Source organism: Eublepharis macularius, chromosome 7 (assembly GCF_028583425.1).
Source record: "Eublepharis macularius isolate TG4126 chromosome 7, MPM_Emac_v1.0, whole genome shotgun sequence".
Taxonomy (NCBI): domain Eukaryota; kingdom Metazoa; phylum Chordata; class Lepidosauria; order Squamata; family Eublepharidae; genus Eublepharis; species Eublepharis macularius.
In genome coordinates, this window is record NC_072796.1 from 6,840,501 (window position 1) to 6,862,177 (window position 21,677).

The following is a 21,677-nucleotide window of genomic DNA, read 5'->3' on the forward strand; positions in this document are numbered from 1 at the left end:
TACAGAGAATTTCAGTTTCTCTGCCATCTCCGCATCTTCCTTAAGCAATCTTTTTATTCCTTTGTCATTCCCGTTTTTGGGGAGGAAGCAACCCCCAATTTGTCCAAATGCTTCCATTCAGTGGTCATAGCAACTTGGAATTTGATTCAAGGTTTCCAAATCAGAAGCCTTCAAGATGCGCTCGAAGGTCTTTTATTGCAGTTTCTTTCCTATGATAAATATCTTTTCCTTCCCTTCCCTTTGAAGCGTGGACCTCGGACGCCACTGATCTTTCTTTATGTGGTGGATACATGTTTGGAAGAGGAGGACTTGCAGGCGCTGAAGGAGTCATTGCAGATGTCTCTGAGTTTACTGCCTCCAGATGCCTTGGTGGGGTTGATCACGTTTGGCAGGATGGTCCAGGTTCATGAACTGAGCTGCGAAGGGATCTCCAAGAGCTATGTGTTCAGAGGCACAAAGGATCTCACAGCAAAGCAAATACAGGTGTTTTTTTTCTTTTTGAACTGCTTTCTCAAAACAGCTTAACCTGGCCTTTTGGTTGTCTTTCTCCCCCTCCAGAATTATTTTTAATGTGCCTTTTTTCTGGGCTTTCTCAGTGTTGATGTCTCTCTTGATTGGCAGGATATGTTGGGCCTCACAAGGCCTGCTGCACCTGTTCAGCAAGGGAGACCTTTTCAGCCTCACGAGCAGCCTCTCGTATCCAGCAGGTATGTCACTCTGCAGGGCACAATGTGGCTGCAAGGCCGCCTTTAATGTACTTGCATGCAGCTTCTCAAAATCCAAGTTGTATGGATTTTGCAAAGGGGAAATTTTAATGTCGTTATTTGTTTTTAAAAGGTGACCGCTTCCTTCATGTATATTTAGGAGTTCCATTTAAGTGACATTTATTATGATCAAAATAGCTCTCCTACAGATTCTCTCGTTTTTCAGTTCAAAATGGTAAATGTCCAGAATCCTGTAATCCTGTTAATAAACTAGAAGTAAGAATTGAACAATTGGGGATTCACTTTGAATTATATAATGCATGAATTCTACTACCTCATTCCTATTATTGCACATCTCCATTTCCCAATTAATTATGTGTCTTGCTCTCATGGTAATAACAACAACAGCAACAACAACATTCGATTTATATACCGCCCTTCAGGACAACTTAATGCCCACTCAGAGCGGTTTACAAAGTATGTTATCATTATCCCCACAACAAAACACCCTATGAGGTGGGTGGGGCTGAGAGAGCTCCAGAGAACTGTGAGTAGCCCAAGGTCACCCAGCTGGCTTCAAGTGGAGGAGTGGGGAATCAAATCCAGCTCTCCAGATTAGAGTCCTGCGCTTTTAACCACTACACCAAACATGGTACATACTAAAATAATAGAATTCTCTTGGGGTCTTCCATTAACTAACTGATTATGGTATGAGCCATAGGCTAAAACCTTCCTCAGCCAATGTGCAAAGTGTATTTGGGTGACATGTGCTTTTTGTGTTTCGCATTGTTGAAGTTGCTTTGGTTTTACTTCTACTTAATGTGGCCCGTGCTAGCCCAATCTCATCAGATCTTGGAAGCTAAGCTGGGTCAGCCCTGCTTAATACTTGGCTGGGAGACCACCAAGGAACTCTAGGGTAACTACATAGAGGCAGGTAATGGGAAACCACCTCTGATTGTCTCTTGCTTTAAAAATCCTGTAGGGTCTCTCCTTAGAGAGAGCCAGTTTGGTGTAGTGTTTAAGAGCGTGGGACTCTAATCTGGAGAACCGGGTTTGATTCCCCATTCCTCCACTTGAAGCCAGCTGGGTGACCTTGGGTCAGTCACAGCCTCTCGAAGATCTCTCAGCCCCACCCACCTCACAGTGTGTTTGTTGTTGTGGGGATAATAATAACTTACTTTGTAAACCGCTCTGAGTGGGTGTTAAGTTGTCCTGAAGGACAGTATATAAATTGAATGTTATTATTATCAATGTTATTATTAGCGTCTTGACCGCATTTTACCTACATACAGACTTGAAAACTTTTGAGCAGTGACATTGTCCATTATCTGTGTATTTATTTACATAGACAGCGATGTAAGCAACCTGAGAATTTTATGCATTAAGTTGATTCTTTAAAATGTAAAAGGCTAAATTGCATACTTTTCTTTTGAATTCCTGTAGATTTCTTCAGCCTGTTCACAAGATTGACATGAACTTGACCGATCTCCTAGGGGAACTGCAAAGGGATCCCTGGCCAGTCACTCAGGGAAAGAGGCCCCTGCGATCCACTGGAGTAGCTTTGTCAATCGCTGTTGGGCTGTTGGAGGTATTTTTGTTACTGATAATGGCCACGTTCAGACATCACCACAGACAGACATAAACATAGTGTTTTGTGATTCTTGTACAGTCACCTCCCTTCTCCTCTTGCATGAAGGGTTCTATTGAAGGCTTCCTCTTCTGGGAAGCCCTGAATCAAATGCCAATTTGCTGTAGCATTTGAATGCAGGTCCCCTGTTCCCCACATACACACATACACACACACACAAACTGAACATCAGTCCCTGTTTAAAGACCTAATGAGTGGAGGGGTGGGGTCAGCAGCTCCAGTTCACCCAGACACCTACATTTGAGTATGATAAATTGAAGTTCAGTCCAAGGCTTCTCATACCTAGAAGCCTTCAGTCACAGGCTATGCATCGAGGAAGAGAGAAGGAAGTGTGTGAGCATGACAACAAACTGTATTCATGCCTGTCATGGACAAACCTCTCTTTGTCATGATGTCTGAATGCAGCCAATTTTAAATTGCAATGGGAATTAAATAATACTTTGGCAAATGTGCTCAGTATCTGAAAGAGGTATATTTTGATCAGTCCTGCATATCATAAAGCCTATCTTGTTTTGCATGAATAAATATTGTGCAGAATCCCCTAAACGTTAATTGTTGGGGAGATGAGATGTGCTAATTTTAAAGTAATCATGAATTATACATTGAAATTCTGCTTATCACACGTTCTTCACCATTAGAGACTAGGGTTGGTGGGCAATTGTTAAGCAGACAACAATTCTTACTTCTCCTCATTCAAGAGATGCACTTTGTGTGTTGTTTGTGTGCGTGTACTCTACCGGCCAGGTTATGCTGGCTCCTCCTTTCCTAATAAAGTGCCAAAATAAGGGGATAGAGATTGTCCACAGATGTTGATGTTCATCTGCCCCTAATGCTTATCAGGACTTTATCCACTTCCCCACCCTCTTCTCCCCCACACCAGGGAACATTTCCAAATACTGGGGCCAGAATAATGTTGTTCACAGGAGGTCCACCAACTCAAGGGCCAGGCATGGTGGTAGGAGATGAGCTGAAAACTCCCATCCGTTCATGGCATGACATAGAGAAAGACAACGCACGGTTTATGAAGAAGGCGATGAAGGTAGGGACTCTCTGGCATGCACATGCAGTCTTTCTGGGTGAAGGTAAGGAGTTTTTCTTGCATAGTCAGCTAAGCATTCTCTGGTTCCAAGCCAGTGTAGAGTAGCAAATCAAACTTGCACATGAACATACACGCACACGAGGCAACTTGTAAATATTGTGTGCACGTCCCTTTTGGATATGAGCTACATGGTTGTCCTTGAAACCATGTAGTATGAATTGTTTTTTGGGTCTCTGGCTTCCTACAAGTGTAAGGTCGTTCATGACTGATGAAGATTGGTGTGGGGACATTTGTTTTTTGAAGTTACAACATATCACATACCGTCTATTAGTCTTTGCTTATGACTGATGAAGATTTACACATTGAAACAGGAATGTAGCCGGCATCCTGTCTTTGTTGTATGTCCTTTGTAGCTTGTCACTTCTTCATTGTACATGTTCTATGGCAGTAATTTTGTTGTTGCTTGTCAATTCCTCATTGTATATATCTTTTTATAAATGTATAAATATGTCATTGTGCTATTTTGTATTACAGGCATATTCCTTTTCTGACCTCTGATACTCAGTACCTCCTTTTTTTCTGTTACTGCTTGTTCTCATGTGGTGCCTTCACTCCTCCGTGTGGGGTTTCATGTCTTGGACCTCTCTGCCTGAGGTTCTCTGTGCAGCTTTTTCGACTTAAGCTTTTTTGATTGCTATCCTGTATTTGTGGAAAGACCTCCCTGAACCGGTCGTGAGGATTCCTGCCCCCCTGGCTAGAGCCCTGGGAGCCACTTGAGGGTGGGCAAAAAGGCAGTGCTTTCTGGTTGCCATGCTGTTTCTGTTATTTTCATATGCTTTTAATATATTTGACGTTCATTGCATTTGTAATTCTCTGGTTCTTGTCTGCCTTGGGTCCTGCCATGAACATATGAAGCTGCCTTACACTGAATCACATCTTTGGTCCATCAAATTCAGTCTTGTCTACTCAGACCGGCAGTGGCTCTCCAGGGTCTCAGGCAGAGGTCTTCCAAGTCGCCTACTACCTGATCCTTTTAATTGGAGATGCCGGGGATTGAACCTGGGACCTTCTGCATGCCAACCAAATGCTCTTATCACTGAGCCATAGACCCTTTATCAGGGGAAAGGCACATTTATAAATGTTCTAAATACTTGACTACAGAGAGAGGGAAAGGGCAGCTGTAAAGTGTATATTAAGGCATTTGGGCAGCTGCTGACCAGGTTGCTGTTGCTGCCACCGGTGATGCAGGTTTTCTGGGAAAATTTCCTGATTCAAATTTAAATGACAAATTTAAATAATGTCAGCAAAATATAAATAACATTAGAAAAAGACAGCAAATACGCCGTGCGCAAGCCAGGATCATGTACATGCACTGTCTTATGCTTCAAAGCCCACATTTAGCCCATCTAACATGGATTTGTAGCACAATAGCCCTGACAACAATAGCTAAATAGACTATATTTACATATGTGGGATGAAAGAATGTAACAATGGAAAAAATTTTCACCCCGCATCACTGACTTTTGCCCCCTTGCTTTCTGGCCTCAGAGTTCCTCTTTCTGGAAGCCCTTGCAGCCAACCAGTCTTACTCTCTTTATGCCTGTGAAAGATGCATTGAGGGAAGGCATGAAAATGATGGAGAAGGGGCAGAATTCAGGCCTGTGGAGCAGGCAATGGGTGATCATCCCTTATAGTGTCATTTGCAGTGTTGCTCTGTGGATGTGACAGTGGCATGACCCTTTCTGGTTCCTGCCCGTGCCCTATAAAGCGTGGATGGGGGAAGGGGAATTTAAGTGCAGCATAGACAGCTAGCTGGAGGGAGCTGAAAGTTTTTTCTCTTCCCAGGCTTCTTCCAGAAGCTGATTCTTTAAAGAATCATCTTTCTCCCAGCAGGGCTTCAAGTGCAGATGAGTCTGGCTCAAAGAAAAATGGCTAAGAAAAAGCAAAATAGTAAAGAGTCCAGTAGCACCTTTAAGACTAACCAACTTTATTGAGGCATAAGTTTTTGATGCAGAGGAGTTAGCCGTGTTAGTCTGTAGTAGCAAAATCAGTTTCTTCTTGCCCTCCATGCATCTGACAAAGAGAACTGTGATTCTTGAAAGCTTACGCTACAATAAAGTTGGTTAGTCTTAAAGGTGCTACTGGACTTTTTTTGATAAGTTTTTGAGAATCACAGTTCTTTTAGAAAAAGCAGTTTCAGGAGGCAAAGTATGGCCAAGTGGGGCTCGGCTCTAAAGGTTTGACTGTGCTTCTTGTCAAACCCCCCCCCCCCCCGTTGCACACACACACTTTATAGGGATTCAGTGATGGACCTAGTCTGCCGCCGGGGTGTCTGCATTGAGAAACCAGAGGAGATGAGTCCAACTTAATCTGATTTCTGTAAAGGAAATAAGTGTCTGTGCACTAGGCAGACATGGGTCGTCTGGCTGGGCAAAGTCATAAGCTCCTAAGCTATGTCATGGGGGCTTTAGTTCATGGTTTAATAAATCATCTGGCTGTTTCTACTAGAAAGGATGAAACACACCAGGGTGAAAACTAGCTGAAAGATGCTGTTTTGGAAATATGTCATGCTTAGCCTTTAGAGGGCAGCTAGATGGGTTGAAGGTGGATTTATGAGTAGTATAAGAAAGGAGTCGGCATGTTGAACGCCAATGATTGAAAAGAGCTAGTGCACACACAATACTTGCATCTTATTAACATCTTATTAACAGCTGCTTTAAAAAAATCAAGTCAATCTCAATAACACGTATTCCCTCCCTGACAATTGGAAGTCAGTTTAAGAAGAACCCTGGTTAACCTTAACCCCCAGTTAGCACTGTTGCTGGTGAACTCTTTAACCATAGCTTGGGAGGAGGACACTTACATTTCCAAGACTTGTTCCCAAATTGTTAACCGTGGTTAACAGAAGAGCAGCATTCTAGTTCTCTTTTTACTTGGTAGCTTACTCAGAATTTTCATATTAAAGAAATAGATGTTTTTCCCTATTCACATGAGATGTGGAAGCTTTGCTTAAAAATTAAACCCAACATTTGCCACACCCATATCATTTCCACATACATTTATTTATTTTATTTTAATTAATTTATTTTATCGTATTTGTATTCCGCCCTCCCTGCGAGCAGGCTCAGGGCAGACAACAGCATTAAGAACATTTAAAACATTCCATATAAAACATTTAAAAGCATCATACAAAAATATAAAAAATAGCAGCATATGACAGACTCTTGAAGTTTAAATTTTTGTTATAAGATCAACACCCACTGAAATGGGTCTACACAGTTATGCATCTTATGGCATGGCTCCTTCTGTACTGAAAGACTTTTCTAAATGTGGTATTTAAATCCAGAGATATACAGGAAATTATCTGTCAGTTCCTGGCAGGCAGATCCCTCAGCCCCTCTGCAGTGAACACACATTGATTCCAGTAGAAAAGCTTTATTAGGATCTTTACAGTTCAGGTCTGAACTCCATCACAGAGCTTGGTAGAAGTGACAAGGCAAAGCAGATAAGCATTGTTATACTTGATTTTCCCGCTCTCAAACAACTGTTAGGCTATATTGTCGCAGGCTTTCATGGCCGGAGAATGATGGTTGTTGTGGATTTTCCGGGCTGTATAGCCGTGGTCTTGGCATTGTAGTTCCTGACATTTTGCCAGCAGCTGTGGCTGGCATCTACAGAGGTGTAGCACCAAAAGACAGAGATCTCTCAGTGTCACAGTGTGACACTGAGGGACACTGAGACACAGTGTGACACTGAGGGACACTGGGACACTGTGACACTGAGAGATCTCTGTCTTTTGGTGCTACACCTCTGAAGATGCCAGTCACAGCTGCTGGCGAAATGTCAGGAACTACAATGCCAAGACCACGGCTATACAGCCCGGAAAATCCACAACAACCAACTGTTATGGTTTTGGCGCGCAACTCTACACAGGTCCTGTGAGAACCCTTTTTAGTTACGGCTAAACGGTGAGTACACAATAATAGGTTCCCAGCATCTGGGCAAAGTAGCAGGCATCTGGAGTCTCCAAGGTCATCTCCAGCTTGGAGATGCATAGTTCTGTGAGCTAACATGAGAGGCCCCCTCTAGTTAGAAGGCCTGGAGAAATGACATAATATGGAAAGAACGTGGCTAAGGAGAGAATACCTCAGGTTAGCATTCAACATATTAAACATTCAATATACAGTGGCATCAGTGACATGACAACCAAACAATCATGGCATGGCTGTACACAGACATGACATTATCCGGCTGGTTAGTTCAAACCTGTATTTGAAATTCATGTCTTTGCCTTTGCTAATCCCCAACCTGCTTTGGCCTCATTCGCCTACAGTCTTCCAGCCTCCAAAGTCTGTCCTCTCCTTGATGCTAATAGCCCTTCCTGTCTCTAGACCCTGGGCAAGATCTTTTCATCAGCTTCTCTTTGTCTTTGCCCCCAGTCTCCTCTGTCATCCCTCTTTTCCTTAAGACTCTCAGTCCTTCACTGATCATTTCCTCAGGTCACTAATTTTTAGCCTGCGGTCTACTTTTGTGTCTCTTGGTCCTTTTCTCATTTAGTTTCCCAGTCTTGTGCCACCTGGTTTGCTCAGCACACTTTTCTACAAACACCAAATAACTTTTCTATGCTAAGGGCTAAGCTAAATGTGAAGGCATTTTGTGGCCACTATGGGGATGCCACCTTGGGCCTGCAGCACAGTGTCCCTTTTCAGCTGCCGAAACAGCTGTGCGCAGGGGCTCTGTGGCACTTGCTAAGGCACTGCAGGGGGATCGAGCACCTCAGCAGTGGTGCTGCAACCCCAGTCAGAATCAGACACGGCATTTTTAAAACACCTAAAAATGGCGAAGGCATCCCCATGGCGGCCACAAAGACACCGTCACATTTACTTTGGCCCTGAGTGACATTTATTCTCCCATTGCATTTTTCTTACTGGCCTCAGCTGCCTGTTGTCTTTGCTCCTTGGCTTTTACCTTCCCCTGTCACGTACATGTGTTAGTGCCTGTCCTGCCTCCTTCCCAGGGAGGCAGGACAGGTCCCAGGGAACCCAGTGGCCAATGGGCCACTGGGCTCCCTGGGACCTTTTCCAGCCTGGATTCCCAATTCTGAGCATTTTACCTGACCAATTCCTGACACACCTCCTACCACCTGCCCCTTCCCGTGGCAATATTCTTACAGGCACTCATTGTGCACTCTGCCTGTACCCGATCAAGCACATTAATCCTGAAAAACTGGAATGTTGTGGATATTCTGTAACAGCATAGCTCATTTACTAAGTACAAGGAAGCTCTTGGGTGGACAGTCTTTAGACTTGTCAACATTATGGCTTCTTCCTGTGTTTCTACAGCATTATGAGGCGTTGGCTAACCGGACAGCTGCCAATGGACACTGCATCGATATTTATGCCTGTGCTCTTGATCAGACAGGCCTTCTGGAGATGAAATGTTGTGCAAATCTAACTGGGTATGTTCTTTGTCATTAACAGAATAGTTTGTCCCTCTGTGATTTTCTTGATGGAGGAGGGATTAGTGGACTGCCTAGCATGCAACATTTAAGCTGTGTCCACCACCAGCCTGTTTCTTCCCATAACTAGGAAGGGTAGGTTTTCAGTGCATATATGGGAGGGAGAGTGAAATCTTTACTTAACAGTCATAATATTGGGTATATAGGTCTCTTCTCTTTGTCATGCTCTAACGTATTGGTCTTTGGCCTCTCCAGACCCAGGACCCACTCTGAACCCCCAGGCAGCAGCATAGGACCCAATGATCTGTAAACTCCTCACAATCACATGATGGGAAGAGGGAGAGCATGAATTCTGACTTCCATGGTCTGAAGACCAGAACTGTGGGGACAGGGAACTCTAGCTGAGCACCAGGTGGTTTATCATTGTGAGGGGCAGTCCCAGGATCAGAGCCATGGAAAAATCTATTCCGCTGCTGTGTTATTTAGCCTCATTCTCCTCTTGCTCTTCTGTGTACATGCAAAGAGGATGCTCATGTTCTTTACACATGCACACTAGCAGTACTTCCAATCAGCAGTGCAGAAAATAGAATAGGAGGCTTCAATAAGTGCTTGCCATACATCTGAGGGTCCTGGCCTGTGGGTTGAAAATTGCTGCTATACTATGCAATCCTAAACAGAGTTAAACAATCGAACTTTGATAAACTTAGAAGGGTGTAACTCTGCTTAGGATTGCTCTGCTAATGTAAGAAAGGCCACACTCTAATACGTGCTTCCTGGGGAAGAAGCCCCCATTGGATTGGGTAGGATTTGCTTCCTAGTCAGCCTGCATAAGTTTGGGCAGTTAAAGCTTGGTTCTCTGTGGTATCTGTTAGTTCCTACAGAACACGGAAAACAGGCTAGAGTTGGCAAGGCCATTGGAAGCCGCACTTTCCTCTCCCAAGAGGTTGGAGCAGGTCCAGCTCCCAGCATTCTGCTGTCCCTTAACCTCTTCTCTTAGGAAGGAGTTGTATGAGAGAAAGTGAGGTGTTACCAGGGTAGGCAAGGACTGCTTGAAAAGCAGCCTTCCACTTGCTATCGGGGAGACCTGACCTTCACTGCGAAGGGACTGTGTTCCGTATATCTTGCAATGTATTGGTGTGCATCTCCTTTGTCTCTCTCTCCCCTACCCCTGGTCAAAATGACAGGCATCATGCCCATCCATTAATGTTCCTGTCCTTTGTTTAAATGAGAAATGCCTTCACAGACTGTTCTTCTCTTCTGTGGAGCTGGCTCATTGCTTAACGAAGAGATTTTTCAGTCTCTGTAAAGCTTCCAGTGAGAGGGGAATGAGAAAGATCTTTCAGGTAGCAGCATCAGTCCAAAGCAAAATCCAAAACCGATAGTTGCATAGCACCAAAAGAACAAAACATAGCTTTCAAATCCTCCAGAACTCTTTGGCTGGATGTTAAATAACAAAAAGGTGGATGGGAGAAAGTAAAAGGCTGTGATCTGAAGGCCATATCTGTAAGCATTCTATGTGGAAATCTGAGCTGGTATGCCCATTTAAAATAGCACTGATGTCAGATGGCACCATTGGTCTTCTGGGAAGCAGCAGCAAAAAATTGGAAGGATCCTATTGGGGGAAAAAAACCCAGCTAGTGATCAAATGTGTCCGTATCCCCCGAAACACACATCCCTTGCATTTTGTAACTTACTCTCCTTCACTGTGATACTTCCTTTTCTCAGAGGTCACATGGTGATGGGGGACTCCTTCAACACCTCTCTCTTCAAGCAGACATTCCAGCGAGTATTTAGCAAAGATCTCAGTGGGGAATTCAGAATGGCTTTTGGAGCCACTGTAGAAGTGAAGGTGAGTCTGACTGGTACCTGCCGTTTTCAAAGAGGGATACAGTGTCAGGTACAGAACTACCTACCACTGTATCCTCTTTTCCTGAAGAGAATTAATATATATCCTACTGTTTGTAACTGCCAACATCAGAGTGTTTGCTATTAAATCAAGATCCCTTCCTTTTTCACCCAAGAAGTAATTCTTGGAAGTACTCTGTTTCGAGAGAGCTTTACACTTTGTTCATTAAATCTCAATTTTACGCAGACTGGATCTAATCTTTGGAGCTCACAGTCCTGAAATGAGTAGTGTCTGGAATTGGAAGGTTTCTGCCTGTCTGTCATTGGGGTGACTGCTAAGAACATGAAGGGCTCCAGTACAATACAGCTTTTTGCTTTTTTGACTGATGGAAACTTTTCTTTGTGTTAGACCTCTAGAGAACTGAAGATTGCTGGAGCGATTGGACCATGTGTATCCCTGAATGCCAAAGGGCCATGCGTTTCAGAAAATGTAAGGGAGTTTTGTTTTGTTTGTTTGTTTGTAAGTACAGCAAGTTGAGATTTATGTATTAGAACATTCCACCAGTAGGACAGGAACACAAAATGCGGTCGTAAATGAAGAAGCCTGGTGAGCCTCAGAGTTTAACTGTTCATTCTCCTTTGGGAGATCATGTGCAAGTTCACCAATAAAGTAAGGAATCCTAGGTACAAGGCCTGTATTCTTGGCATGCCATTGTTTTCACGTGCAGCATGGTAGGTTCTACTGAGAATTAATGGGAGTTTGACGTTATGGAATAAGAAGGCAGAAGGAGGATTTGGTTTCTTAAGTGTGCAACAATCTTTAAAGTTAATGGTGCAATCCTAAGAGGAATTACTCCAGTCTAAGCCCATTGAAAACAACTCTGTTTAAGATTGCGCTGTACTTTTATAGAAAGATGCGAGTTTTGCATGCATATACCAAGTGCTGTCCAGAGAGCGAGGTTTTTTCTTGTAAGGTTGTACTTCTACTTCATCTTGGGCTGCCTACCTGGTTAGAGGCTGCTATAGTTGCCAGTATTTGCTTCAGTTTCTTAACTTTTCAATCTTTCACTGGCATATGAATTTGCACAAACAAAAGCTGAGATGTGGACCATATCCTGCAGCTGTAATGCAATGGGCTTAACTAGTTAAGCTTTTGGAATAAAACTTGGATGCCTTTGGACTCTGTCATAGGAAATTGGAATTGGTGGAACGTCCCAATGGAAAATTTGTAGCCTTGATCCTACTACGACTCTTGCCATTTATTTTGAAGTAGTAAATCAGGTGAGTGTGCCTCCTTTCTATGCCTGTAAAGTTTGTTATACATGCTACGTAGCCATGCACATCACTTATCAAAAGATTATAGCTACTTTTTACAAGTAGAAAATGCAAACTTTACTCTTCTTAGATGCATCATTATGTTCTTTAGCATGTACTCCCTTCCCTGCTGGTCTTACTGTTTCTGATAACATATTTATGCTAACCCAATTCCATCTAGTTTTGATTATTCTGGCTCTGCACAATAGTATTTGTCTTTTTTAGTTGTTCCAAGAAGTCTGTTTGTTGACTCTTAACCTCCAGTGTAACACACTGTTTTTACTTTTTCTTATGTAACTTTGCATGACAATTTCACCCTGACTTTTGAGATGTAATCTCTGTCTTAAAGCAACCTTCTACCTATCTTTTCAGCACAATGCTCCAATTCCTCAGGGCGGCAGAGGCGCTGTTCAGTTTGTCACACACTATCAGCATTCCAGCACACAGAGGCGTATTCGGGTGACTACAGTGGCTAGAAAGTGAGAACAACCTGTGAAAACTGTGGGCTTTACACTTGTGCTGTAACTACTGCCTTGCTCTTCCATGGTGTGAGTGCAGGCATGGGCAGAAGCTTTTGTGTGCCTCTTTAAGTAGCTTTTCACCTCCCCAAATACTAGTTTATACTAATTCTTCCTCCATCCCCATTAGCTGGGCAGATGCACAGAGTCAACTGCAGCACATAGAAGCTGCCTTTGACCAGGAAGCGGCTGCAGTCTTGATGGCCCGACTAGGTGTCTACAGAGCTGAATCAGAGGAGGGGCCAGATGTTCTGCGATGGCTGGACAGGCAGCTCATCAGACTCGTGAGTATAATTGCTCTGTAGGCTAGCATTGTTACTGGCTCAAGCAAACCTTTAAGCTGATAGATCAACCAGTTGTCTACCCGTCCCGGTGTATTCTAAATCTGTAGAACCTATCTGAACTTGCTTAAGAATGTAAGCTTTCAATTTGGGGTTTTCTTATTTAATCTGAGTGAAATTCAGTACAAAATTTGAACAGCCCAGTTCGTCTCAGTGGGCTAAATCTGAACATTTTAGATAGAAAACTTTAACAAAGCATTAAGATCTAATTAAGTTACATAAGTCTGTGTTTGTATTCATCCCAATGCATGATTTTTCAAGTGTGTAAGGGAAGACAGTCCTATCTTTACAGGCTGTCAGTGCAAAAACGTAACATCTTAAACTGCAAAGTGAGTAGAAAAGAGCAAGAATCCAGTAGCACCTCTAAGTCTAACAAAATTTGTGGTAGGGTATGAGCTTTTGTGAGCCACAGCTCTCTTCTTCAGATACCACAGATTTTGTTAGTCTTAGAGGTGCTACTGGACTCTTGCTCTTTTCAACTGCTACAGACAGACTAACACAACCACCCATCTTCGGCAAAGTGAATGTCTTGCAAAATGGAATTGACTGGTTCCTGAAAGAGAGGGGCCACTATGTTCACGTTCAGGAGTTAGGGCTTATGTTGAATCATTTGCTTCTCTTCCTTTATGACAACAAATCATGATTTGGTGGTTTAGAGGGCTCCTATGAGAGAGGAGTCACAGCCGTAATACGGCTTGTTAATTGAGACACCATGGCAGTCCATAGTTGACAAAACCAGGTCAAACCATGGTTGCTAATTCTGATTGCAAACTAGGTTGTCATTTCAGACAGCACACTAGGTTTTCACAACAGTGCTGTGGTCTGATACTTGAACTGAGCATTCTGTTCTTGACAAATGCCTGACAGGTTTGTAAAGCTTGTCTAGAAAATCATGATGCATCCCAAATACAAATTTGAAATAAATAAATATGTTGTTTTTAATGAACATGAATTTTTAATTGTCTTTTAATTGTATTTTTAATATGTTGTTATCCGCCCTGAGCCTGCTTGCGGGGAGGGTGGAATACAAATTTGAAATAAATAAATAAACCCTAAATGTAATGCAACTGATTGTGAAAAACATTCCGGAGATCTTGGAAGCAATTTTCCCCTTGGTAATTTTGAAACCACATCCTGTATTACATATATCCAGTTTATCTGACAAAGTCTCTTCTCTTCTGCAATGAATATACATTTTAACTTCTGCTGCAGGTGATTTAATTATCTTCCTTGTTGTTCGTATTATATAAAAACTTAAGGAATTACTGAGATTTACACATTGCTTCAACAGTGTCAGAAGTTTGGACAGTACAACAAAGATGACCCCAATTCATTCCGACTGTCTGATTCGTTCTCTCTGTACCCTCAGGTAAGGTGATGGTTTTTCAGCAGCTTTTGGAGAGTTTGTGCAGCAACGGAGCCGCTTCTGTGACTCTCAGACGGACGCTTGCCACAGTGCAGCTTTCTGTGTTGTCGTTTGTTGTATGCCTTTCTCCTTGAATTGTGCATTTGTCACCAAGAGAAATGCCCACACAGGAAGAGGAGGGGGAAAGGTGTGGCGGGCACAATCGTTTTGATTAGGGTGTCAGTGACTGGGGTTTATAGTGAGACCGCTCTGCTGTTTGTTCTGCTTTCTGTGTAGTTCATGTTCCATCTGCGACGGTCTCCGTTCCTTCAAGTGTTCAATAACAGCCCAGACGAATCTTCCTTTTATCGCCACCACTTTGCCAGGCAGGACCTGACCCAGTCCCTCATCATGATCCAGCCAATACTCTATTCCTATTCATTCCATGGACCGCCTGAGGTGAGGCCCTCCTCTTTCAAAGACGCATTTTTGGAAACGTGGGTATTGTCCCTCGGAAGGGTGCTGGGAAAGAGAGTAGGCAACTCAGGTTCTAGAAAATGTTAGATTCGTAGTCAGTGGTACTGCGATGCATGCACCCTCCCCAAATCTGCACCTCAGCCAAACTTTGCCAAACAATGATTTCTTGAAATTTGATTGAAGGGAAGGGGGTTGTACCTTCAATTGTTTCAATAATATAAAAATCTAAGATGTAGACATTTAGCAAATAGTTTGTTTAATATGGGGGGAGTCGGGGGGCGTTTGCTGGCTCAGATTCTGATTTTTTTCTGTAACTTTCTATAGAATCATAGAATCAGAATCATAGGGTTGGAAGGGACCTACCTCTCCTCCCCCCTCCATATACATAGACGCATGATGAATAATAATAATAACTGCGCTTATATACCACTCTTCTAGACATGTGACATTTGGGGAGGTTTTTGCTTGAGAGGAACATCCAGCATTCCAAAACTGCTATGAATATATGACAGTTCAAGGCAGCATTTAAAAAACATTTTGGATCATTATTTGGATCATTATTTACCTTCGGGTAGGGCCTCAGTGGGTTTTTTTGGAGGGGGATTATGATTAACAACGTAATTTCCCACATAGTTTTGTGATTGTTTCTAAGGAGAGCTGCTCTGCCCCATACCCATTTGCTTGATAAGGCAGTCTGCTGTACGAGGGGTTAATGCTTCCACTTCTGCCTTCCCCAGCCTGTACTCTTGGACAGCAGCAGCATTCTTGCTGACAGGATACTGCTGATGGATACCTTCTTCCAGATTGTCATTTACCTTGGCGAGGTAATGTGCAAATAGCTGAATTCTGCCTGTGTTGTGTGAATGTGCGTGGAGCCCTTTGAAAAACCTTGCCTGGCATAGTTATGTATTTTAATCTCTCGGCTCCTAATTATAAGAGCTGGAAGGGGAAAGAACTTAATAATGATACACATGCCTATCGGGGTCTGTCCCCATGCTCTGAAGATTGTTGTCGTCCAAATTTTGGAAGCTTATGAGCTGGGAGAAAAGGCATTTAGCACAGGAAAGATCTGTGAGGAGAGCCACAGATCTCTGGTCCAGATGAATTGGCTAAGCTTTAATATTTGAGTATAGATGAACATCCCCACATTCCAATTCCCACGTCTGGGTCAGCAGTACTCCTGATTACATTGTCTCTTATATTTGTAGGTGATACAGATATTCTTTACTCTCCTGTCCAGTTTCAGGAAAGCTCCACTCCATGCATACTCCAAGGTGTTTTAAGGAGTGGCCCTTTTATGTATTGAAGTTCACATGGAAAGGGAGAAATACATGGTGAATTTCAGGTGTTTGAAGGTATTCAAGAACTGAAAGCTTGAGGCTTTGTGCTCTGAACCTCTGAAAGGTTCCTCCCCAGGGATACTTGCTAGGGGCATCTGGCTTCCCCCAGTCTCCTGTTTGTTAAATGGCCCATGTCTCATCTTTTTAAGCCACCTGAGGTTCTACTACTAACTATTCATGTATTAAAAATGTGCTGAGTATTGATTGATTTTTTCCCCATCCCTCTCTATAAGACTATTGCCCAGTGGCGCAAAGCTGGCTATCAAGATATGCCTGAATACGAAAACTTCAAGCATTTACTACAGGCTCCTTTAGACGATGCCCAGGAAATCCTGCAGACAAGGTTCCCAATGCCACGTTACGTTAACACGGAGCATGGGAGCAGTCAGGTAAACGCTACCTCTTTGCACGGAAACTTGTCTAAAGAAATGTCGGCATAGATGAGCAGCAGTGCTAGATCAAAACAGTGGTCATCTAGTTCAGCACCCTGCTCACACAGTGGCCCCCAGAGGCTCTACTAGCAGGACATGGAAGCTAGCCCCCCTCCCCAGCCCTGGTATTTAGAGGTCCCATTTAGTCATTGTAGCTCTCAGCTATCCAACTCGTAACTCCTCCTCCTCCAATGGAAGGTCCACTTGAGATGGGGGATGGCTTCAAACTTTGCTGAGCGGAAGGGCTGGATCTGCCCCACTGGTTGCCATTTGACAGTTGTTCTGGAGGAGTTCCTTTTTATTTGTATCATGCTGTTTCTCCAAGCACCTTGGAAAAGATTTGCGTAGGACTTGTCCTTAAGCCTCCTAGCTGAGCAGGGATTTGACCCATATTTCCCACTTCTAGATCAGAGCCACTATGGCACACAGAGTTACTCCAGTCTCTCTTCATTATAGCTCTCTTCATTTTTATGTAATATCAGTCTTCCATATTCATGTCAGTCTGTCTTAGAATTTTAGGCTCCCCACCTTAATTACAGTTCTCTAAATAGCAGCAAGAGATTCTCTTAGGGCAGTGGTGTTCTGTTGGCTTTCTCACTGGGATATATTGAAGATTTCACGTGCAGCATGGTAGGTTCTGCTGAGAATTAATGGGAGTTTGAAGTTATGGAATAAGAAGAAGGCAGTAAGGAGGATTTGGTTTCTTAAGTGTGCAACAATCTTTAAAGTTAATGGTGCAATCCTAAGCAGAATTACTCCAGTCTAAGCCCATTGAAAACAATGGTCTTAGACTCGAGTAACTCTGTTTAAGATTGCGCTGTACATTTATAGAAAGATGCGAGTTTTGCATGCATATACCAAGTGCTGTCCAGAGAGCGAGGCTTTTTCTTGTAAGGTTGTACTTCTACTTCATCTTGGGCTGCCTACATGGTTAGAGGCTGCTATAGTTGCCAGTATTTGCTTCAGTTTCTTAACTTTTCAGTCTTTCACTGCAGGGTGGCAAACAGCATAATTACTATAAAGACCAGCAATGTTGTAATGGTTTACTTAAGTTTTTAATGCTTTATTAACTTCTTGCCTTGGGACCTTTAAACCAGCTCTTCCTTCAGGAGGGCTCTGGTCACGACCAACGTTCATTTTATTTCCACTCAATCAGCACTTCAGGTGTTCTCACCTTTACCCAGGCTTTTACCTTGAGAACACCTTCCCTTTTGTGTGTGTGTGACCTGTATATTGCTGCCTTCTTGACTCCCTCAAAAGGGTTTTGCTGCCACCAAAGGCTTTCGCCTTAAGACTTCCAGCTTAACTGATACTATAGAAAGGCTTGTTTATAGATGGCAATTCAACAGAATGATCAGCGTGTGAGGGTAGTTGTGAGGAAAAAAGGAATTGCCCTTACTTAAAAATAGAATTATTTACAAGAGCGTAAGTGTGATAGTTGCAGAGTTTTGATAAGCATATCCATTTCAGAATAGTTCTTAAGCTTGGTGGTTTCAAAAATAATTATATCTTCTGAAAGGTATATTTACAGACTCAATCACATAGAATAATTTTCCACACAGGTCTTCACTAACAGACTAAACTCTCATCTCATCCACACAGACATAGATTCATCCAGGCCTTCCCATACAGCTTGCTTGGCCTAGACAGAATAAGCTCTCAAATATTACATAGACTGACCCAACTCACACACAGTTTGCCTGACAGACAGAATTTCTCACAGCTTCACACAGACAGCTCAGTTTCCACACAGTTCATTCTGACTGATTCAGAATGAACATTTTTCTCTCAGTTCTCTAAGAACTGCAGTTCTCCCATCCCCTATGGTTCAGCTACCATCCAATCAGATCACATTTCATTCACCTGTCCACCCTCCCTCCTTCTTTCCTCAGAGGCCTGCATTTAAACTCACAGCAACAAATATTAGAAACCCACCCGCCCCCGCATTAGCAAGCAGGAATAGAATCCAGATTTAAAACATTATATGCAACACATTAAAAATACGTTTAAAATTTCCTACACAAGCAGCAGATCAACACATTTGTAGCTGAATAAAAATCTGTTGGGCATATTCAAACTCAGATGGCTTCCCTTCCCAGCTGTGACAACAGCAAGGGTTGTGCTACCTGCTAAATGTGAAATGTAGACTGGTTTGGCAGGCCTCTTTTTTTGGGGAGAGAATTGCATAATAATTCACACCAAGCCTTGACTCTCTTACTCAACCTTCCCCATAAGATTTCCCAGTACAGTTGGTTTTTACAAATCTGTTGGAAATGTCAATGCATGGACGCAACATTTTATCATATGTGGTGCACATGTAAGAAAGCGTGAAAATATTGGATAAAGATATATGAAGAGATGCAGAAGATTTTTAAGCTCAGGTTTGAGGTAAATCCAAAAAACATGCTATTAAACATTACAAAAGAACAGGGAGACTCCATTACATGGTGACAGCTTTGACTCTAGTTCTTAGGCAAAAATTAAGATTAATTAAGGTAACTCAGTGCAAAGATAAAACACAGGGAAATGAGTAATTAAAATAGTTGAAATCAAAGTTTGGGTATAAGTAACCAAGGAGAGGGGAGGAGAGGTATTATATAATTAAGTTGTGTTGTTATATATTCTGATTGTATTTCTCTCTGTTTAATCTGATTTCAAATATAGTGCTTGTTTTAAGTTCTTTATGCACTTTTTGTTCTATCTTTTCTTTTTAAATAAAATGTCATATACTAAAATAAAATAAACTTGACATTGCCTGTTCTAGTATTTCTAAAGTGCTTTTTCATTTTTGTTTATACAGGCACGGTTTCTCTTGTCTAAAGTGAACCCTTCTCAGACTCATAACAACCTCTATGCATGGGGACAAGTAAGTGATTACTAATATTATTAATTAGTCAATGAACTAATTAACTTCATTCATACCCTGCCGTTCTCCCATCTCCCAAAGCAGCTTGCATTGTTCTTTTCTCCTCCATTTTACCATCACAAACCTGTGAAGCAGATTAGTCTGACAGTATGTGACTGGCACAGGTTCACCTAGTGGGCTTCCATGGCAGAGTGTGGATTTGAACCTGGTTCTCACATATCCTAATTGTACACTCTGACCACTGCAACACACTGGCTCTTTGATTAAGGATTGTATTCTTTCACTGTGCATGTGAAAGATTAATGAATTAATTTGTAATTTTAAGAGACACAGAAATATGGGTGAAAATGTGTCACTTGTTCTTTTACGCAGGAGGTTTGCAGTTTGCCCACTGAGAAACAGTTAGATAAGAGACTAGAATAAAAATCGTAGTATTGGCCAAAGGCAGAGTTAAATTTTCTAGTCCTCCATCTAACATGTAACAGGGTTTTAGCTTTTCGTACAAGCACTTTCTGTTTGGGTCTTGGTGTTTAAACTGTTAATTTCTTATTTCAGGAATCTGGTGCCCCAATCCTAACGGATGATGTTAGTCTGCAGGTATTTATGGACCACTTAAAGAAGCTGGCTGTGTCAAGTGCATCCTAATTTTGACTTGCCAAGGAAGTCTAAAAAATCAGTGAACTACTAGAATCATGCTTTTCACCAATCACATTCTGCCATGAAGCTGTTAACATTCCTTCCCTTTGTTTAAATCAAGTTTTTTAATGATTACTTATAACAAAGATGCAAGCGGAATTTTGTATTTTAGACTTAACTTATTGACGCAACCATTGTTAGTGCTCTGCCAGTTCTATTTTTTCCCCTTCATATAATTATTCCAAGACCAGGATTTATATCAAAATGCCCTGTGGAATAATTTGTCTTTCTGTACTTCTACTTAAAAAAATAAATCGAAGAACAGTGTTAATGTTTAGTGATATCACCAGTGTGATTGTGCACTCGTGTGTGATCTGCATTCAAGTTGCCAGCCTTTATTGTTGGCTTTGGATAGATGCAATGAAATTATAAGCATGAGTACATTAAAGCAGACTCGACTGAAATGTAAACTGTTCATGGGAAGCAATCCCAATGTCTCCAAATCATTGTCTGAGATATATTGCTTCTCTGAGCTGTTCAGTAAGCGGTAAAGTTTAGAGCAATGCACATTAATCTGGATGGGAGACTGCTTTTCAGAAAATGGGAATGTTATTGCTCTGCCTTGAGAATCAGTTAAAAGTTTATTTCAATCACAGCAACCTTCTGTACCAACTGAAGCTTCTGAGCTGACTGAAGAGAGACCTATGTAAAGAACATGACAGTAAGTCTAGTCTTGATGTTACTGTAGCACAAATCCAGGTGGCCAGATCTGCCGTGCTGAAGTAGCCCATCTTCTGGGCTAGACTGAGTTAGAAGAAGGCATTTTTTGTAGCTGCATTCACTTGGTTCTCAGCAGTCTTGGATCCAGTATAACTCCTGGCCTCTGAACCGACTCTGCCAGGGTCAACTGTACCCCATCAAAAGTGGGGGGTACAATGTCCTTCAAAGCCGCCGCCTTTTCTACCATCATCATCTTCTCTGCGTTCAGTTTGCTTTCAGCCATTTGACCAGAGTTTGTCAGTGACTTAAAACATCTACTGCATTGTATGCGTAAGGCAATTTAGTTACATGACAGGGGTCCATTTTATTTTATTTATGTCATTTATAGTCCACTTTTCGCACTCAAGGTGGATTACACAGTATGAGATTAGTACAATCAGTATCAAGTACATTTCAATACAGTATCAAGGACATTTCCATAAACAATGTATTAGCAAGAATCCAATACAGAGCAGAAAAAATACTGAAGCAGGACATAATAGATTCTAAGACTAACATTAGACAACATGGAGCACTGGTGGTACATAGGAGTACGTATATAAAGCAACAGATAATATGTAAGGCAATAATAGTGATGAAGTCTGTGGTCCCTAACTCATTAGCAAAGCATCTGAGACCCCATCCCTACAATACAGCCCTCCCATTTGAGTAAAAAGCCTTTTTGAATAGGGTTTGAATAGGTTATAGGGTTTCCTACATGGGGAGTGAAACAGGCCTAGTAGGAAGAAAGGGGGAGGAGAAAAAGTGTAAAAATATTCTGTATTAAAAACAAAACAGCTGTCCATGCAGCTTACTGGCTTAGCATTGTGAAGCCTCAATTACAACAAGGAAGAAAGGCCGTGGCTCACTGGAAGAGCCTCTGCTTTGCCCCAGATTCAATCCTCAGAATCTTCACGCAGTAGGTGATGTGAAAGACCTCCACCAGACTCCGGAGA

The 21,677-nt window shown here is 42.3% G+C and overlaps 1 protein-coding gene across 1 annotated transcript in view; it reads left to right on the plus strand.

The window, feature by feature from the left end:
- The window catches only part of SEC23B (SEC23 homolog B, COPII coat complex component), a 33,222-nt gene extending 12,933 nt beyond the window's left edge, over positions 1-20,289 (plus strand). Inside the window, exons 5-20 of the mRNA XM_054985245.1 lie at positions 247-483; positions 622-707; positions 2,148-2,292; positions 3,233-3,391; positions 8,734-8,849; positions 10,575-10,698; positions 11,104-11,184; positions 11,886-11,975; positions 12,381-12,487; positions 12,657-12,810; positions 14,159-14,236; positions 14,510-14,671; positions 15,427-15,513; positions 16,263-16,418; positions 19,261-19,326; positions 19,882-20,289. Of these exons, the coding sequence (XP_054841220.1) occupies positions 247-483; positions 622-707; positions 2,148-2,292; positions 3,233-3,391; positions 8,734-8,849; positions 10,575-10,698; positions 11,104-11,184; positions 11,886-11,975; positions 12,381-12,487; positions 12,657-12,810; positions 14,159-14,236; positions 14,510-14,671; positions 15,427-15,513; positions 16,263-16,418; positions 19,261-19,326; positions 19,882-19,971 (1,938 nt within the window). The 3' untranslated portion in view covers positions 19,972-20,289. The remainder of the gene's footprint in view (positions 1-246; positions 484-621; positions 708-2,147; positions 2,293-3,232; positions 3,392-8,733; positions 8,850-10,574; positions 10,699-11,103; positions 11,185-11,885; positions 11,976-12,380; positions 12,488-12,656; positions 12,811-14,158; positions 14,237-14,509; positions 14,672-15,426; positions 15,514-16,262; positions 16,419-19,260; positions 19,327-19,881) is intronic.
- Positions 20,290-21,677: the final 1,388 nt, after the last annotated feature.